We start from the raw sequence: 13,919 nt of genomic DNA on the forward strand, positions 1-13,919 counted from the left end.
TGAAATCAATATTGTTTTATTTGTGAGGCAACTTAAGAGTTTACTAAAATCAGAGGAAGTCCTCAGCTCGTTATTCACAAAAAAAATGAATTAATGTATACAAGTTTAAAACTTGTCATTTTTCACTTAAAAATATTCCAACATTGCTAGAAGCATCACAAGCGAGATGTTGTAAAATATCAATTTGAGGAGAATTTTTTGGAAATTTAGTGAACTGTGGGCCAGAGCTCTGAAAGTGGTCATGTTATAGTGAATTATTGTTATTATTATTATTATTAATTATTATTATTATTATTATTATTATTATTATTATTATTATATGTTGGTGTCTTTAATTTATCCATAATACAGTATAATTGCTCAGTTTACAAATGAGTTTTGTCTGCATTTTGCTGGTTCAAATATGAATATCATAAAACATGTTCCTGGAAATGAGCAGAATAAAGATGCAATTTTTTTTTTAAATTCTGTCATGCAAACTTGTTGATTTAAGTCAACAATGAGTAGAATCACCTTTAGAACTTTATCCAATAAATGCTGGTACTTTTATTTTTCCTGACCTTAGTAAAACATGAAACCTACAGATTATCATAATGTATGATGCATTAATATCAAAATGTAAACTTTAGTAATGTAGAACCTGATTGCTTCAGCTTTATACAGCAGTAAAGATCAGCAGTGAAGACGATATAATTCGGTATTTTGCTTTGCACTAGGGGTGAAACGATTAATTGTTGTATTGATACTGTTTCTATATCAATACAGAAGGTGAAGAATCTCTACAAAACGATACTTTATTGAATTTACTTCTATCGTCATCTAGTAATTTACCTTTTCGTTCTTTAAATTGAGAGTTATTTTGAGTTGTGCACTTGGTTCAATCTGTAAAAAGGCAGAACTATTGCTAACACATGCTTGTCTTCTACAAATTAACAAAGACAAGGTGGCTAACTCTCATGATTTTGAAATCTGACCCCAAATCCCAACCCTAGAAATTCCTTGCTGATTAAGTTTTTGCCCTTAGGTCAGTGAGCCACTGATAACATATCAGCACAAAGAAAATAAGCAACATTTCTTGCATGATTTAAGTAATGTAATGCTCATTCAATAACCATACTAAGTTTCTCTGTCACTGCACATCTTGTCTAATAGACAAAATTTAGGGTGTGTCATGCTGAGAAATTGCCTCATTTAATTCAGATTGGTGGTTATTGTTTGTTCAAGTCCAGAGTAAAATAATAACCACCAATGAGAACTAACGAGCATATTCACTGCACAACACAGCAAAGTATGGGCATCCTTGACTGATATGATTTTTGAATAAGATTAGTGCAGAATTCGGCAAGAGGCCATATTCCAAAATACATAAGTTATTGTTGCCTTTTTAATTTTGTAGAAGGCGAGTGGGTGTTTTCAACAAATGACTTTTTCACTGGCAGATACAGGTCACCGTGCCATGGCATTGGGTTTGCATCAGCAGGAAGTAAAATGTTCTTGTTTTAGACTTGTTCTAGATAAGATTTCCTTTTTGCACAAGGAAATTCCACTATTTTTTTCCGTTTTAAAGATAGCACCAAATTTTCTTCGAAATTTAAGTGAAGACATGAAATTGTTAATGTTTTAAAACATTCATGCCGTGCAAAACAATGGTCATGGTGACCAAGATGAGTCCTGCACTTAATCATACGTAACAGGTAGTCTGCTTGGAAGTACTTTTTATATCTTGTCAATGCCGAGGATGGCATAAGAACAGATGATAAGTCTGTGTCTGTCTGTAATCTGCTTACTGGAAATACAACTAGTGTCAACCTGTATATAAAATGGCACCACCTGACCGGGGCCCCGAGTGGCCGAGTGGTCTAAAGCGCTCGCCGTTACGGATCACTGCCATCTCACCTCTGTCTGCGTGAGTTCGAGTCCAGCCTCGGCTAACGTTGGTACGTGAAAAAGCCTGCCAGTAGCTTCTCGTGCGTCGTGGTTCTTCCCTGGGTTTTCCAGGGTTCTTCCTCCACCAATTATACTGGCCGCCATGTATAGCCTATCTTGTGCTGAAAATGGCGTTAAACCCTACAATAACAATAACAACAATAACAACAAGCACCACCTGACCAGCAACAGATGAATCATATCATTACGCGACAGAAGAGTATCGTTTCACCCCTGCTTTAGTACAGTTCTAGAGCCATTTCTTACATCGTTCTGAGGCTACTGATTAAAAGCCATTGATGCTCTTTTATTAAAAAGCCACCTCAGAAGTAATTTTGTGGAGTGACTTTGAAAAAGGAACTTAGCTAAAGGGTGAAGTACCGAAATCCAAGTAAAATAGAAGCCACGCCAAAAAAATTAAGTAAAAAAAATCTTCTAGCTTTTAGGACAAGTCCAGCTGCAGACTGCAAGATGCAGATCTGGCTTAGCATAATGCAACAGAAGATCTGGGTCTGTGTAGATTATTAGGAGTGATCAGTTGACCACACTGCACAGACCCTGATCTGCAGGCACATTATGCTATGACAGCTCAGGATCTTTGTTTGCAGTTTGATTTGACTCATAAGCGAGTATATACAGTAACTGTCCTGAAATTACATGTATTTGTACAGATAAATAGAAAAGTCACCCATTTAATTCAAAATTGAAAAGAGAATTAAGGAATGTTTCCACCAAGAAGTCATCTCAGTTGACAAGTGTTGTAGTGAATGCTTTGATGATGTGTGATATCCAGTGTCAATTGGTAAACAAAAATTCATGCATCATGGTGGTTTTAGTAATATTTCTGTGATGTTTTCCAATCATTTGTGTAAAGACATGAGCATCTCTGAAAGCCATCCAAGCATAATATTGCCTTTGATTTCAGTTTCATCACGTCAATTGACACCAGATGTCAAACATTAAAAAAAAGATGATGTATATGATCTGGCATCTTTATCTCTCATACATACTGATTACCATATATACTTGCCTGTAAGATGAGCCCAACTGCAAACTACAAACCCAGATCTGCCAATGCATAATGCTCCCGTAGATCTGGGTCTGTGCAGTTTGCTAGACCCTGATCTGCAGTTGTCTTATACTACAGCAGATGAGGATCTTCATTTGTTGCAGTTTAACTCGACTTATAAGTGAGTATATACGGCACACTGCCTGTGAGAGTATTTCAGTGTTTTAGAATTCAGTCTTAAAGGTTTCAGGTGGAGATCTGGCCACTTTCAATAGCCTTATTATAGTTTGCTTATTAGTTGTCAACAGTAAAAGAAGTGAAATTGATAAGTGTTGATAGAAATATTTTTATTACTCATTTATTGGTCAGAAAGTAATGAAGAAAATGTGCTTCCTTGGCATAAGCACCATGCATGATCTTTGATTCTTAGCTACAAACAATTAAAATATTCTATTTTAGCATAGCATCATTTCTCATAGCATGTTATATTCATGGTTCTTGCATTGATCTAAACTCTGTATGTGCATAAACAACTTTCTTCATAAACACTTCATTAATTTTGCTTTTTGATGCTCTATGATAGTTTAAGAGATGTGTTATTTCATTATATACCCATTTCATGTTACATGGATGCTTGTATATGTTACAGATGTTTGATCTTTATTTCGATATCGTAAACCCTGAATGGAACTGTAAGGTGCTTTCACAAGTATTTGTGTTGTGATATTTATCAATGCACCGAATCAAACCTAACATAAAAGAAAATTGTTTTTTAATACTATTCACACCCTGTCACTAAAAATATTTGTAACGTCTAAACAAAATGAGGGTATATAATAAATAAAAGTCATTGGAAAGAACTAGTTTGATGTGACCTGTAAAATATCTCTTGGCCTAACAGTTTGGATTGTTCCTAATCTATATCAATCTAATTCTTTCCAACCTGTAACAAACGTCGTGTAGCTTTTTGTATGTATTGTGTGTTGTCTTGAAAGACTACAGGTGAGTAGGAGAAATTTTGTCTCTTCCAGTAACTAATGTCAAGAAAGGGTGGTAACACATTTAACACATGTGGTACCCTGGTGGTGGTAACAGCTTTAACACCGGTGGTAGCCATATTGTCACCTTTGTCAGTATTAATGAATATTAATCTGTATTAATGTTCTGTGCTTTTGCAAGCCATACACATGTATATAAAATCAAAATATGGTGTACAGGTAGACACCTTTATAATGTGTCTTTGTAACAGAGATAATCCAACTTAACATCGTTGTCCTCTTTTGCAAGTTTTCTTTATTTCATATAAATGTTTGTCATGAACAGCTTCCTGTTTTGTACAGTCGTATGTGATGTGTGTTTTTATTTTATTAATGAACATATTTAACGTTTTATGTGGCACTTTATGGCTCTAGCATTTCTGTTGTGATAGATGTATCATATATGCTTTGATTATCAATGTTTCATTTTGTTGCATTTAGTAATTTGAGAGCAGTTTCTCTTCTGATGTCAAAGTTAGCATTAGTTTCTTGCCTCGTTTAGTTGTTTTGTGTATCTGGATCACGTCCAGGCTTTTTACGGCAAAATTTAAATTTCTTCATCTCGCCACACAAGTGTGCATGGTATCCCATCCTTCCATCCCCCTAAATTTTCTTTGATTTCCTTTTTGACCTCTTTATCTTTGTTTTGTCCTTTTTTTAAATCTTTTTTTTGTTTTTGTTTTGTTTGTTGTTGTTGTAGATGTAAGGGTTATAATTCTCAAGGAAGCCCTTTACAACCCACTAAAATGTTTTACTCCTTCAGGAACAGGTGTGAGAACTATATATTCATCCCTAATATTTCCTTTTAATTCTGTCCATATTTTAACATCTCCAATAGTTCAGCAACTTTGGCTTGTCAAGATCTCTTTTATATTTAGATGCATAGCCCATTATGTAACCATTCTGCTGAGGCACTTGCAGTTCATTAACCTGGGTAGTACAGTTCTTTCCCTTTTTTTTCTTTTTTGCTTTTGAGGACTTTGGCTGTTAGCTTGGTTTGGAAAACTACTAATCTGAAATTGGAGTATTAAAATGTCGTTAATTTCTGCAGTAGAGGAAAAGCGGAAAAGATCACGATCGAAATCTCCCTTTCGCAAACTGTTCTCCCGCAAGCGGGATTCTGAGCCTTCAGAGGAGCAAGGTAAACTTTCCCTCCTATCTGCAGGATTATTTTTATTTACTTTTATAAAACAATGTCACTCACTGGCTACAGTTAAAGAATTTGTTTTTACCCTGATATGTATTTTAAAATAAGCCAAAGTTGTATTGGTTTTTTGGGGCTTTTTTGTTTATTTTTTTTTTTTTTTTTTTTTTTTAAATCTTTGTGGATCTTTCATCTACTGTTAAAGGTGAACTATGACTTGTTTGACAGATATTTTATCAGAGAATGATAGTTTCTTGAAATAATTCTATAGCAGAACAAAATTGTGTGAAGTTTGATGTCTGCTCCAATGTTATAATGGGCACAAATTTTTCTTTTATGTAAGTCTTTTAGTTTGCTTATTGGCCTACGGTTTGGTTGATATTGTTGGACATTTTGAAAAGACCAATTGGAAGTGGAAGTATTTATTTAAAATATTTTCTAGGTGGGAGCTGTTAAAAATGACGACTTTGCAAAAGAGTATGGAGAGAGTAAAACTTTTATAGCTCAAAATTCTTCTGTTCTCCAAACATTATTCCATTCCAACATTTTGCATGGACAAAAATATACCATTATGAAACAAAATGTCTGGAGGTTACAGCAGTTTTCCAAGCAGAATGAACATGTTGCAGTTACTTCACACCCTGAACAAAATGGAACGTTCATCATCATTTACACTGTAGACATAAAGGGTGGTGGGGAGGTCAGATACTTCGGACACTGAACAAAATGGAGCATTCAGCATCGTATACACTGTACACATACATGGGTGGGAGATACTTTGCACACTGAACAAAATGGAGCATTCTACATCATTTACACTGTACACATAAGGGGGACATATACTTTGCACACTGAAAAGAATGGAGCATTCAGCATAATTTACACTGTACACATGGGGGGCATATACTTTGCACACTGAACAGAATGGAGCATTCAACATCATTTACACTGTACACTTGTTTGGGGGTGGGGGCAGATATTTAGCAAAATGAATGAAAAGGAGCATTCAGTATGATGTATACTGTACACATGAAGGGGGGCAGTAAATATTGTATAATGCTCATACACGGTATAATAAGATGGAGTTCTTGGACATTGTATATGTTGTCAGTGGTATGTGGAGTTAACACTGTTGAAATTGTAAGCTTTGGTTTCTTTTTTTTACATGACACAGTGCTGAATAAAAAATAAGTGCAATGGAGCATGTCATGAAATGATGTGGCCTGCCAGTGAAGTAAAAAGATGGGTAGTCATTAGAAAACCTGGGACCAACAAAACAACCATTGCATCTTACTTTCTTTTGATGGCAAGGCTGCACTATTAATTGAAGTATTGATGGTTTTGATTTAAAATTCAAATTAAATTTATTTTGTATTTTTGGTATCAGATTGGTACACTTTGGTTTCTGAATGTGTCTCATTATGTCGGCTTAATAGACTTGATTGTGCATCAGTTTGCAAACCCACGTCTTTGCTGTATGGTAACAAGATGTAAAATTCTGTCAGTGTATGTATTGTGTTTTTGTATTTTGTGTCAGCCTAACTGGTGTTGGTAGAATGTATTTTAATGAAATTGTTAATTTATTTTGGCTGAATGGTTAGGATGACTTTGCTGACTCAGCATTTTGATTTCTATCGTAATTTTTTCAGAGCCAGCAGTTCCCAGCACTAGTGCAGTTGTCCATGAGGAGGGAGCACTTTCTAGGAAGCATGAATGGGATGGACACAATAAGAAAGCAAGCAACAGGTTTGTTCATATCCTGATCTTGGTACACAGGGCATGTTCATGTGTTGTATTAAAGTTTGTTTAATTAAATGGACACAACTTTTTAAAATTTGGTATTGTTTGTCTTTTGATAGACATAAAACATCATTATTTAAAGCTTTTATGTAGATTTTATAAAATTTCATCCTTAACAATTGGCCTTGATCAACCTAAACTTCGTTCTTTTTTTTATAGCTATTGTGCACAAGCAGGACTGCAACACAGATTACATTAATGGCACTATGCATGAGAAAGCATTGGCAATTATGTGAAGTAAAAAAATACAACTGTGTTAGCATTATGGAATTAAATTTAGTTGCAACCCAGAAATCAAGATCATTATGTCAAATACACCAGATGTTATAATAGTAATAAAAAAATGTAAAGGATAATACAGTAGAACCTGTCTTGAAGGACCACCTTTTTGCCAGAAAAGTATGGTCTCTCAAGACGGGTAGTCTCTCATAACAGGTCACAATGCTAAATAATCAATAAATTTGTGGATTGAGAATGTGGTCTCTCAAGACAGGTGGTCTCACATAGCAGTGGTCTTTCAAAACAGGTTTTACTGTAATTGACATGCCTATCACTAAACAGATTATGTCCTTCTTTAGAATCCTGATGATGACATTTGTTTCTAATTTTTTTAATACAGATCTTGGGATAAAGTGTATGCAGTGGTTCATGGCAGTTCATTGTCGTGCTACAAGGATCAGAGTAAAGCCAAACAGGTGAGGTAACACAGTAAATCACAACAATTTAACAATGCTATTATTAATGCAATTGTGCAGATATATTGTGAGAGGTATTGTCCTTCATCTGTGTGTTTGTTTGTGCATGTGTCTATCACTGTTTTCATTGTAGCCTGAACTCAGTTTTCATTGATATAGAGAGTGTAATCATTTTGTGTGATGTTTCAGTGGACAAGCTGATGACAATAAAAGTTTCAGATCTTATATCCAGCACCTTGAATATGGAGCGATTGTGGATCGGATGTCTTGTTGTCATGTACTATGATTATGGGATGAAAATCATATTTAATGTTTCATAGGGTTACCTTCTGTACTCACTCATTAGTCTATTCCAGCTGCAAACAGCATAGATCCTGATCTGCTATAGCATAATGCGCCTGCAGATCAGGGTTTGTGTTGGTTCTACTGATTACTCCTAACAAACTGCATAGACCCAGATCTGCTGGTGCATTATACGATGGCAGATCTTGGTCTGTGCAGTTTGCAGTTGGACTAGTCTTATAAGTGAGTATATATGGTCTAGATAGCAAAGGTTTTAGATCCATAATGCAGCCCCTGGGAGGGGATGTGTGTTGGATGACCATGACCAAAACAGTGCAGATATTTGTGATGGCTTCCATCAGTAATTTTGTTTTGATTTTGTTAGTACAATACGATAACAGCATAAATTATCTGGAAATTAATGACAGATTAAATATATTTTGTCTTATGATGTTAATTGCAGATAATGCTTCATGAATTATTGTCCATGCTTAATTTTGTAGAAACTTGTTGTAAGAGACCATTTCTCCCATTCTGCTGAAAAAATCTGGTTTCTCAAGACTGGCACTCTTTCAGTAGAACCTATTACATTGAATAACAAATTGTCAAAATAAAAGATGCTCTCTCGAAACAAGTCGTGTTTTATAGTTCTAAATTTGTTTGTGTAGGCACTAAATGCACTATATGATAAAACACTAAGACGACTGTGTCAGTCACCACATAAGCAATCATCAATATGTTACAAGTCATTTGTATTTCATTATGGGATACATCATGGCTTCCTTTTTCTGATATAGATATAGACTGATATAGAACACACACAAGAAGTGATTTAGAACACACACCTAAGACTGATGTACAACACACACATAACGACTGAAATAGAATACACATGTAAGGAGTGATACAGAAGACGTGTACAAGGAGTGAAATAGAACCCACACATAAGGAGAGATATAGAACACATATAATGACTGATATACAACACACATAATGAGTGAATTAGAACATACATATAAGGAGTGAAACAGAATACACATATAAGGAGTGAAATACAACACACGTAAGGAGTGATCTGGAACACATGCGTAAGGAGTGGAATAAAACCCACACATAAGGAGAGATATACAACACACATAAGGAGTGATCTGGAACACATGCATATGGAGTGGAATAAAACCCACACATAAGGAGAGATATAGAAAACACATGAGGAGTGATATAGAAGACATGCAAGTCATGATATACAACACACATAAGGACTGATATGCAACACAAACAAGGAGTGATACAGAATACTGGAGTTGAAAATTTATAGGGAGTTGGGCAACAATTGTGACCTTCCCAATGCGGTTTGTCAGATAATTTGGTGAAAACAATTTGTTTTCCATGTGATAAACATGCAGTAATACAACTCTCCCCCATCCCCCGCAGATTTTTTTTTTTTTTTTTCCATTCAAGATTCCCCACCATTTAAACGTGTTGTGAAGCAATTTGTTCCTCTGATGAAGGGCTTCATTAGCCTGAAGCACTGGAAAACTGTATTGTAACTGTGTTATCTGTGTGGGTATTTTTGTGCATGATTTTGTCAGTGGAGGGGCTGCAGTGGCTCATTGGTTGGGGTGACATACTGGACTTGTGAGAGAAAACAAATGGTCAGGTTCAGATCGTACTATTGGATCAGCCTTATTTGACTACCTTATTTAATGTGTCCCTGTGCAAGATACTTTACTCCAGTTGCCTTTGTACTCGGTAACCTGCATGTATTGGTGTGCCATAAACATCAAAGCAGATCAAACCCATTGTTTCTTTGGGTAAGGCTTCAGGACTGAACCATTTTGATTCTACTGGAATTGTTTTTATATTATGTCCCAAACTTTTTAGATATGATTGAATTTCTTTATCATGCTACTCATATGTACTGAAATCTCACTCCAGATTTATAGACCTTAGGACCAAATGACAATTATGCCTCTGAAGGTTTTTTTGTGTTTGTTTTCTGAGTTAATTTTATTGAAAGAATGGTAATTTGCCACCAGAAAACTTTCTGGTTCAAAGGGATTTCAGTGTACTGTGGTAATACAATGGTCATAAGAGGTTACATTTTTTTAACATTTCTGTTTTTTATTTTAAAGGATCCCAGTGCTCGTATTCATCATGAGTCTGCTCTGGATCTAGCAGGTGCAGAATGCGAATATGCTGTTGACTATACAAAGAAACCGTATGTGTTCCGCCTCAAACTTGCCAGTGGGTCTGAGTACCTCTTCCATGCTAAAGATCAGGTATGTATTAGTACTGGATTTGCATCATTCACCTTGGCATCCAAGAAGAAACATGTACCTTATATGCTTGCTTATAAGATGAGACATATTTCAAACCACACAGACCCAGATCTTCCATCACATATTGCGCTGGTAGATCTGGGTCTGTGCGGTTTATTAGGAGAGATCAATTGAACAAACAACACAGACCCTGATCTGCAGGCTGATTATGCTACTAGATGACTAGACTTGTGAACATGGACAGTAATTGTTTCAAAATTCATACTTGCCAGACAGATCAAATGAAATTTGCGCTGAACTTCTTTTTTACTGGAGTGTCATATTTTTGCAGATAAGTTAACCTTGATTTGCATTCTCAACATTTATCAATAATAAATCAAACAATTAGTGAGCAGATAGTACAGTTGAAAACCAGTCTTATAGTTTGCACTCGGTGTTTACAATTCAGGGCAATTTATATACACCTCTCCCACGATATCTTGTGTGCATTGGGATCCAAACACACAGACTGCATTATGAGCAAGGGTGCAAGTTGCAGAGGACCTCCCAAAAATCCACTAGACAACCAGAGAATCGCAGGGTGGGGGTGGGGGGCTGGGCTCTTTAATGACTGAATTATTTTATAATCCTGTAATTGTTATTAAGTGCTTTTTTGGATGAAGTTGTTCATTGTTCTCTATGAATTACATTTATTTTTCAAAATGCCGAACATCAGAAAGATTGATAACATGATTCAAACTGGTTTCAACAACCAAACACAGTATGCAAAATCATTAGTGCATTATGTAATTTCTTGTTGTTTTCTTGATTAGTCTTTTTCCCAGAGTGTTGTTTAGTATTTTGCAAAACTAGGAGCCTCCAAAGCAGGGAACCAGACTAACTGCTGATACGCTACCAAACAAGATTCCTTTTTATCAAAAACTTGCAAGATTTATTTCATGAGACAATCATCTACATTATACTCAAGATTTTTATTGTTCAGTTAGTAAAATATTGATGCTTTGATTTCAATGCAATTAATAGTGAAACTTCATATCATACTTTACGATATCTCTACATGCGAATTCAGGAATTCACTGAAACTTGTTTTCCCACAATTGTCTGTACTTGTGAAACAAAGCTCTTTATTTTATGAAGTACTTATTTCACTTGGTTGCCTTACTATTTTTAATTACAGTTATGATTGTGTACGTTAATTTAAGGTAGTTTATTTAGATTACATACACAATAACATTTACAACAGTGTTCGATTGATCATCTGAAATGAGTTACCCGGCATACGACCGGGTCCGCTGGTCTGGTTAAGCAGGTGGGATTTGTATGCCTTTTAACTTTTTTTTTATTCCACCACTTTTGATTCAAAAGACGTAATTACCGTGATAATAGAAAAGGAGGCCCACTTTTTATTTAGTGCAACCAATACAACAAATGCTTCTGCTAGTCCGATATCAAAACATGACACTTAATTAGGTTCTCTGAGAAACGCTCACAGACATAACTGTTACAGTAGATTGACATATTTTTACATTTAATTACAAGAGGACACGTTGCATTATGATGATTACGCTTAAAAGATAGACCAAGAACACAACTTTCAATTGATATAAATTATTATAGTACTGCCTCCACTAGGCATAAGTGACATTTACATTTATCAAAATTTTCTTGAATATTGTTAATTGCAGTGTACTAAGAATGTCGTTTGGAAAGAAAAATAAAAAAAATCCTATGACTTCTTATTAAAAGTTGATATTTCATAATGTTGATTAAAATTTCCAGATCCTGTCAAGCATTTGCGACAAAAAAAATGAGTGATACATTAAAGTTAATATTACAATTTTGATTGCGATTTTCTTCTAGTTCAACAAATAGGGCTCAGTTTTTGGGGGTATTTTCGGGTTTAAAAAACGGGATCCCTGCCTTACCCTGCATTATAAGCAGGTTTGCGAGTTGTCAGGGTGCAAGTTATCGAGGAAGTCATGTATATATATTTTTTTTGTCCAGATAAATTGCTCGCTGAAAAAATTCAAATCTTACATTTAGGAAACTAATTTTTTTTATTCAGTGACATCAAAAATTACTATTTTCTTTTTGTTTTAGTCTGAAATGGATCATTGGATATCGGTCCTTAATGCAGCTGCTAAGGGTGAGAGCATTGCCTCTGGGCCAAGCAAGGTACAAACCATGCCAGCAAGAACCGAGGAACAGAAAGAGACAAAGAAGAAGGGATTCTTCACCTTGAAGAAGAAATAAGCTTCATACCTAACATTTAGCTAATTGTTTGCATTTTTGGACAATACATGGATTGCTTTGTGTGGAATCTCGTCCGGTTTGAAGGAAGTAGAACAGATGGAGTCTGAATTGTGTTTAAAACACGAATTTTGAATTGTCAACAAAGACGCAGGACATTTTCTGAGTGCAAGTGGTAACTTTAAAATGTCAGTAAGTCCTTTGACATGTGCATTTTTATTGTCGATGGTGTTGATGGATTAAATAATAAATGGGAAAAAAATGTGAAAACGCTGTTTCAGTAATGCTGCTCAGTACCGATTGAGGACCAAGTACGAAAATCATCTTTATTTCTTGTTAATGTTTTTTATGTCATTTGGTGAACTCCATGCAGAGATTCCATTCAAAGCAGGCATTACCATATCTTCCCAGATAATGAGGAAGCACGTACTTGATGGTGGGGCATTTTACCCAGTTGATAATGTAACATTTTAATTCATTTGCAAGTCTTAGTAAAAAATATATTAAATAACTTTGCTTGTAAGCAGTGATCACACTTTTTGCATTCCATCTATGCAAATTTGTGGTCACGTGACGCTTTCCCTGGATAATCGTCATTGTATGTCATTGCCTTATTCTGACTGTCACAGATGTTTTCTTTTATCGTTGCTCATATTCACCGTCATGAAGTATACTAGATCTGCTTGCTTGTCAGTTGGACAATGTGGCAGCTTTAATGAGAAAGTGTGAACAAGTTAAATGATCATTTTGAGTTTATCATGTGAAACAAGTCTTGGTTCATACTTATTACAACCTATTGTGAGTATTCTTTCTTTTGTTTCAGTCCTTGCAGTGCATATAGATATATTTACACTTGCTATTCCAACCAAGATTTTAACTTCAGCTTAGATTTTTTTTTTTTTTTGAATTTTCATTTTTTTTTTTTAATGAATTTTTATTCAAGACCATAGGTTTTCTTAGGTGTTTAAATCTAGATATTTATCTCTTTATGTTTACACATGTTTTGGTTGGGGATTTCATCTTCCTTCACAGCATTCTCCGCCACCTCTACATGTTATGTACAGAACAGTTTTAAGTTATACCGGTTTTCTTTGTCTAGAGTAAATCCATCTAGCAGATTTTTAACTATTGAAAGCAAAAGTATCTATTGCTATGCCTATTTCAAATAATAGGTATTTAAATAACATGAAATTGGGATATAAAAAGTATACTAATTCATTATTATACTATATATTGTAGATCTGTTAATATTTCTCTATGGTATCATTATCTGTATCATGTTCGAAAAAACAATGTAAAACTTACTGTAAGCCCTTTTTTTACCTTTCGCATGTCGTAATTAGTCTTGTAGCTTGGTGAAGCGGTTGGTGCAATCTTCATGTAATTGTATGTAGTTTCATTCACTGTGCTTCTCCCAATCCCAAGGGATTCTGCTTTACAGGGAATTGTATTTGCCATCAGAAAATCGAATAAATGACTTTACTCAACAAGAAT

General features: G+C 35.0%; 2 protein-coding genes and 1 long non-coding RNA gene across 17 annotated transcripts in view; 2 read left to right on the top strand and 1 right to left on the bottom strand.

Annotated features, from left to right (window-relative positions):
* Nucleotides 1-13,918, top strand: part of LOC149805564 (spectrin beta chain-like) — a 196,609-nt gene extending 182,691 nt beyond the window's left edge. For 10 of the 15 annotated variants that reach the window (XM_089950176.1, XM_089950183.1, XM_089950182.1 and 7 more), the window contains 5 exons: nt 5,024-5,113; nt 6,766-6,862; nt 7,536-7,611; nt 10,029-10,175; nt 12,276-13,918. In XM_089950176.1, coding sequence (XP_089806302.1) covers nt 5,024-5,113; nt 6,766-6,862; nt 7,536-7,611; nt 10,029-10,175; nt 12,276-12,428 — 563 coding nt within the window. In that variant the 3' untranslated portion in view covers nt 12,429-13,918. The remainder of the gene's footprint in view (nt 1-5,023; nt 5,114-6,765; nt 6,863-7,535; nt 7,612-10,028; nt 10,176-12,275) is intronic. The other 5 variants (XM_089950181.1, XM_089950185.1, XM_089950189.1 and 2 more) reach the window with 1 other exon arrangement.
* The window catches only part of LOC149805565 (uncharacterized), a 460,129-nt gene that overhangs the window by 80,403 nt on the left and 365,807 nt on the right, over nt 1-13,919 (top strand). The window lies entirely within an intron of this gene.
* On the bottom strand, nt 295-3,825 carry LOC149805566 (uncharacterized). The gene is made up of 2 exons (XR_016419697.1): nt 2,105-3,825; nt 295-1,830 (listed from the first exon to the last, which is right to left on the bottom strand). It is a non-coding gene; the product is annotated as an uncharacterized LOC149805566 (long non-coding RNA).

Source organism: Sinohyriopsis cumingii, chromosome 2 (genome assembly GCF_028554795.1).
Source record: "Sinohyriopsis cumingii isolate HCF-2022 chromosome 2, ASM2855479v2, whole genome shotgun sequence".
Lineage (NCBI taxonomy): Eukaryota > Metazoa > Mollusca > Bivalvia > Unionida > Unionidae > Sinohyriopsis > Sinohyriopsis cumingii.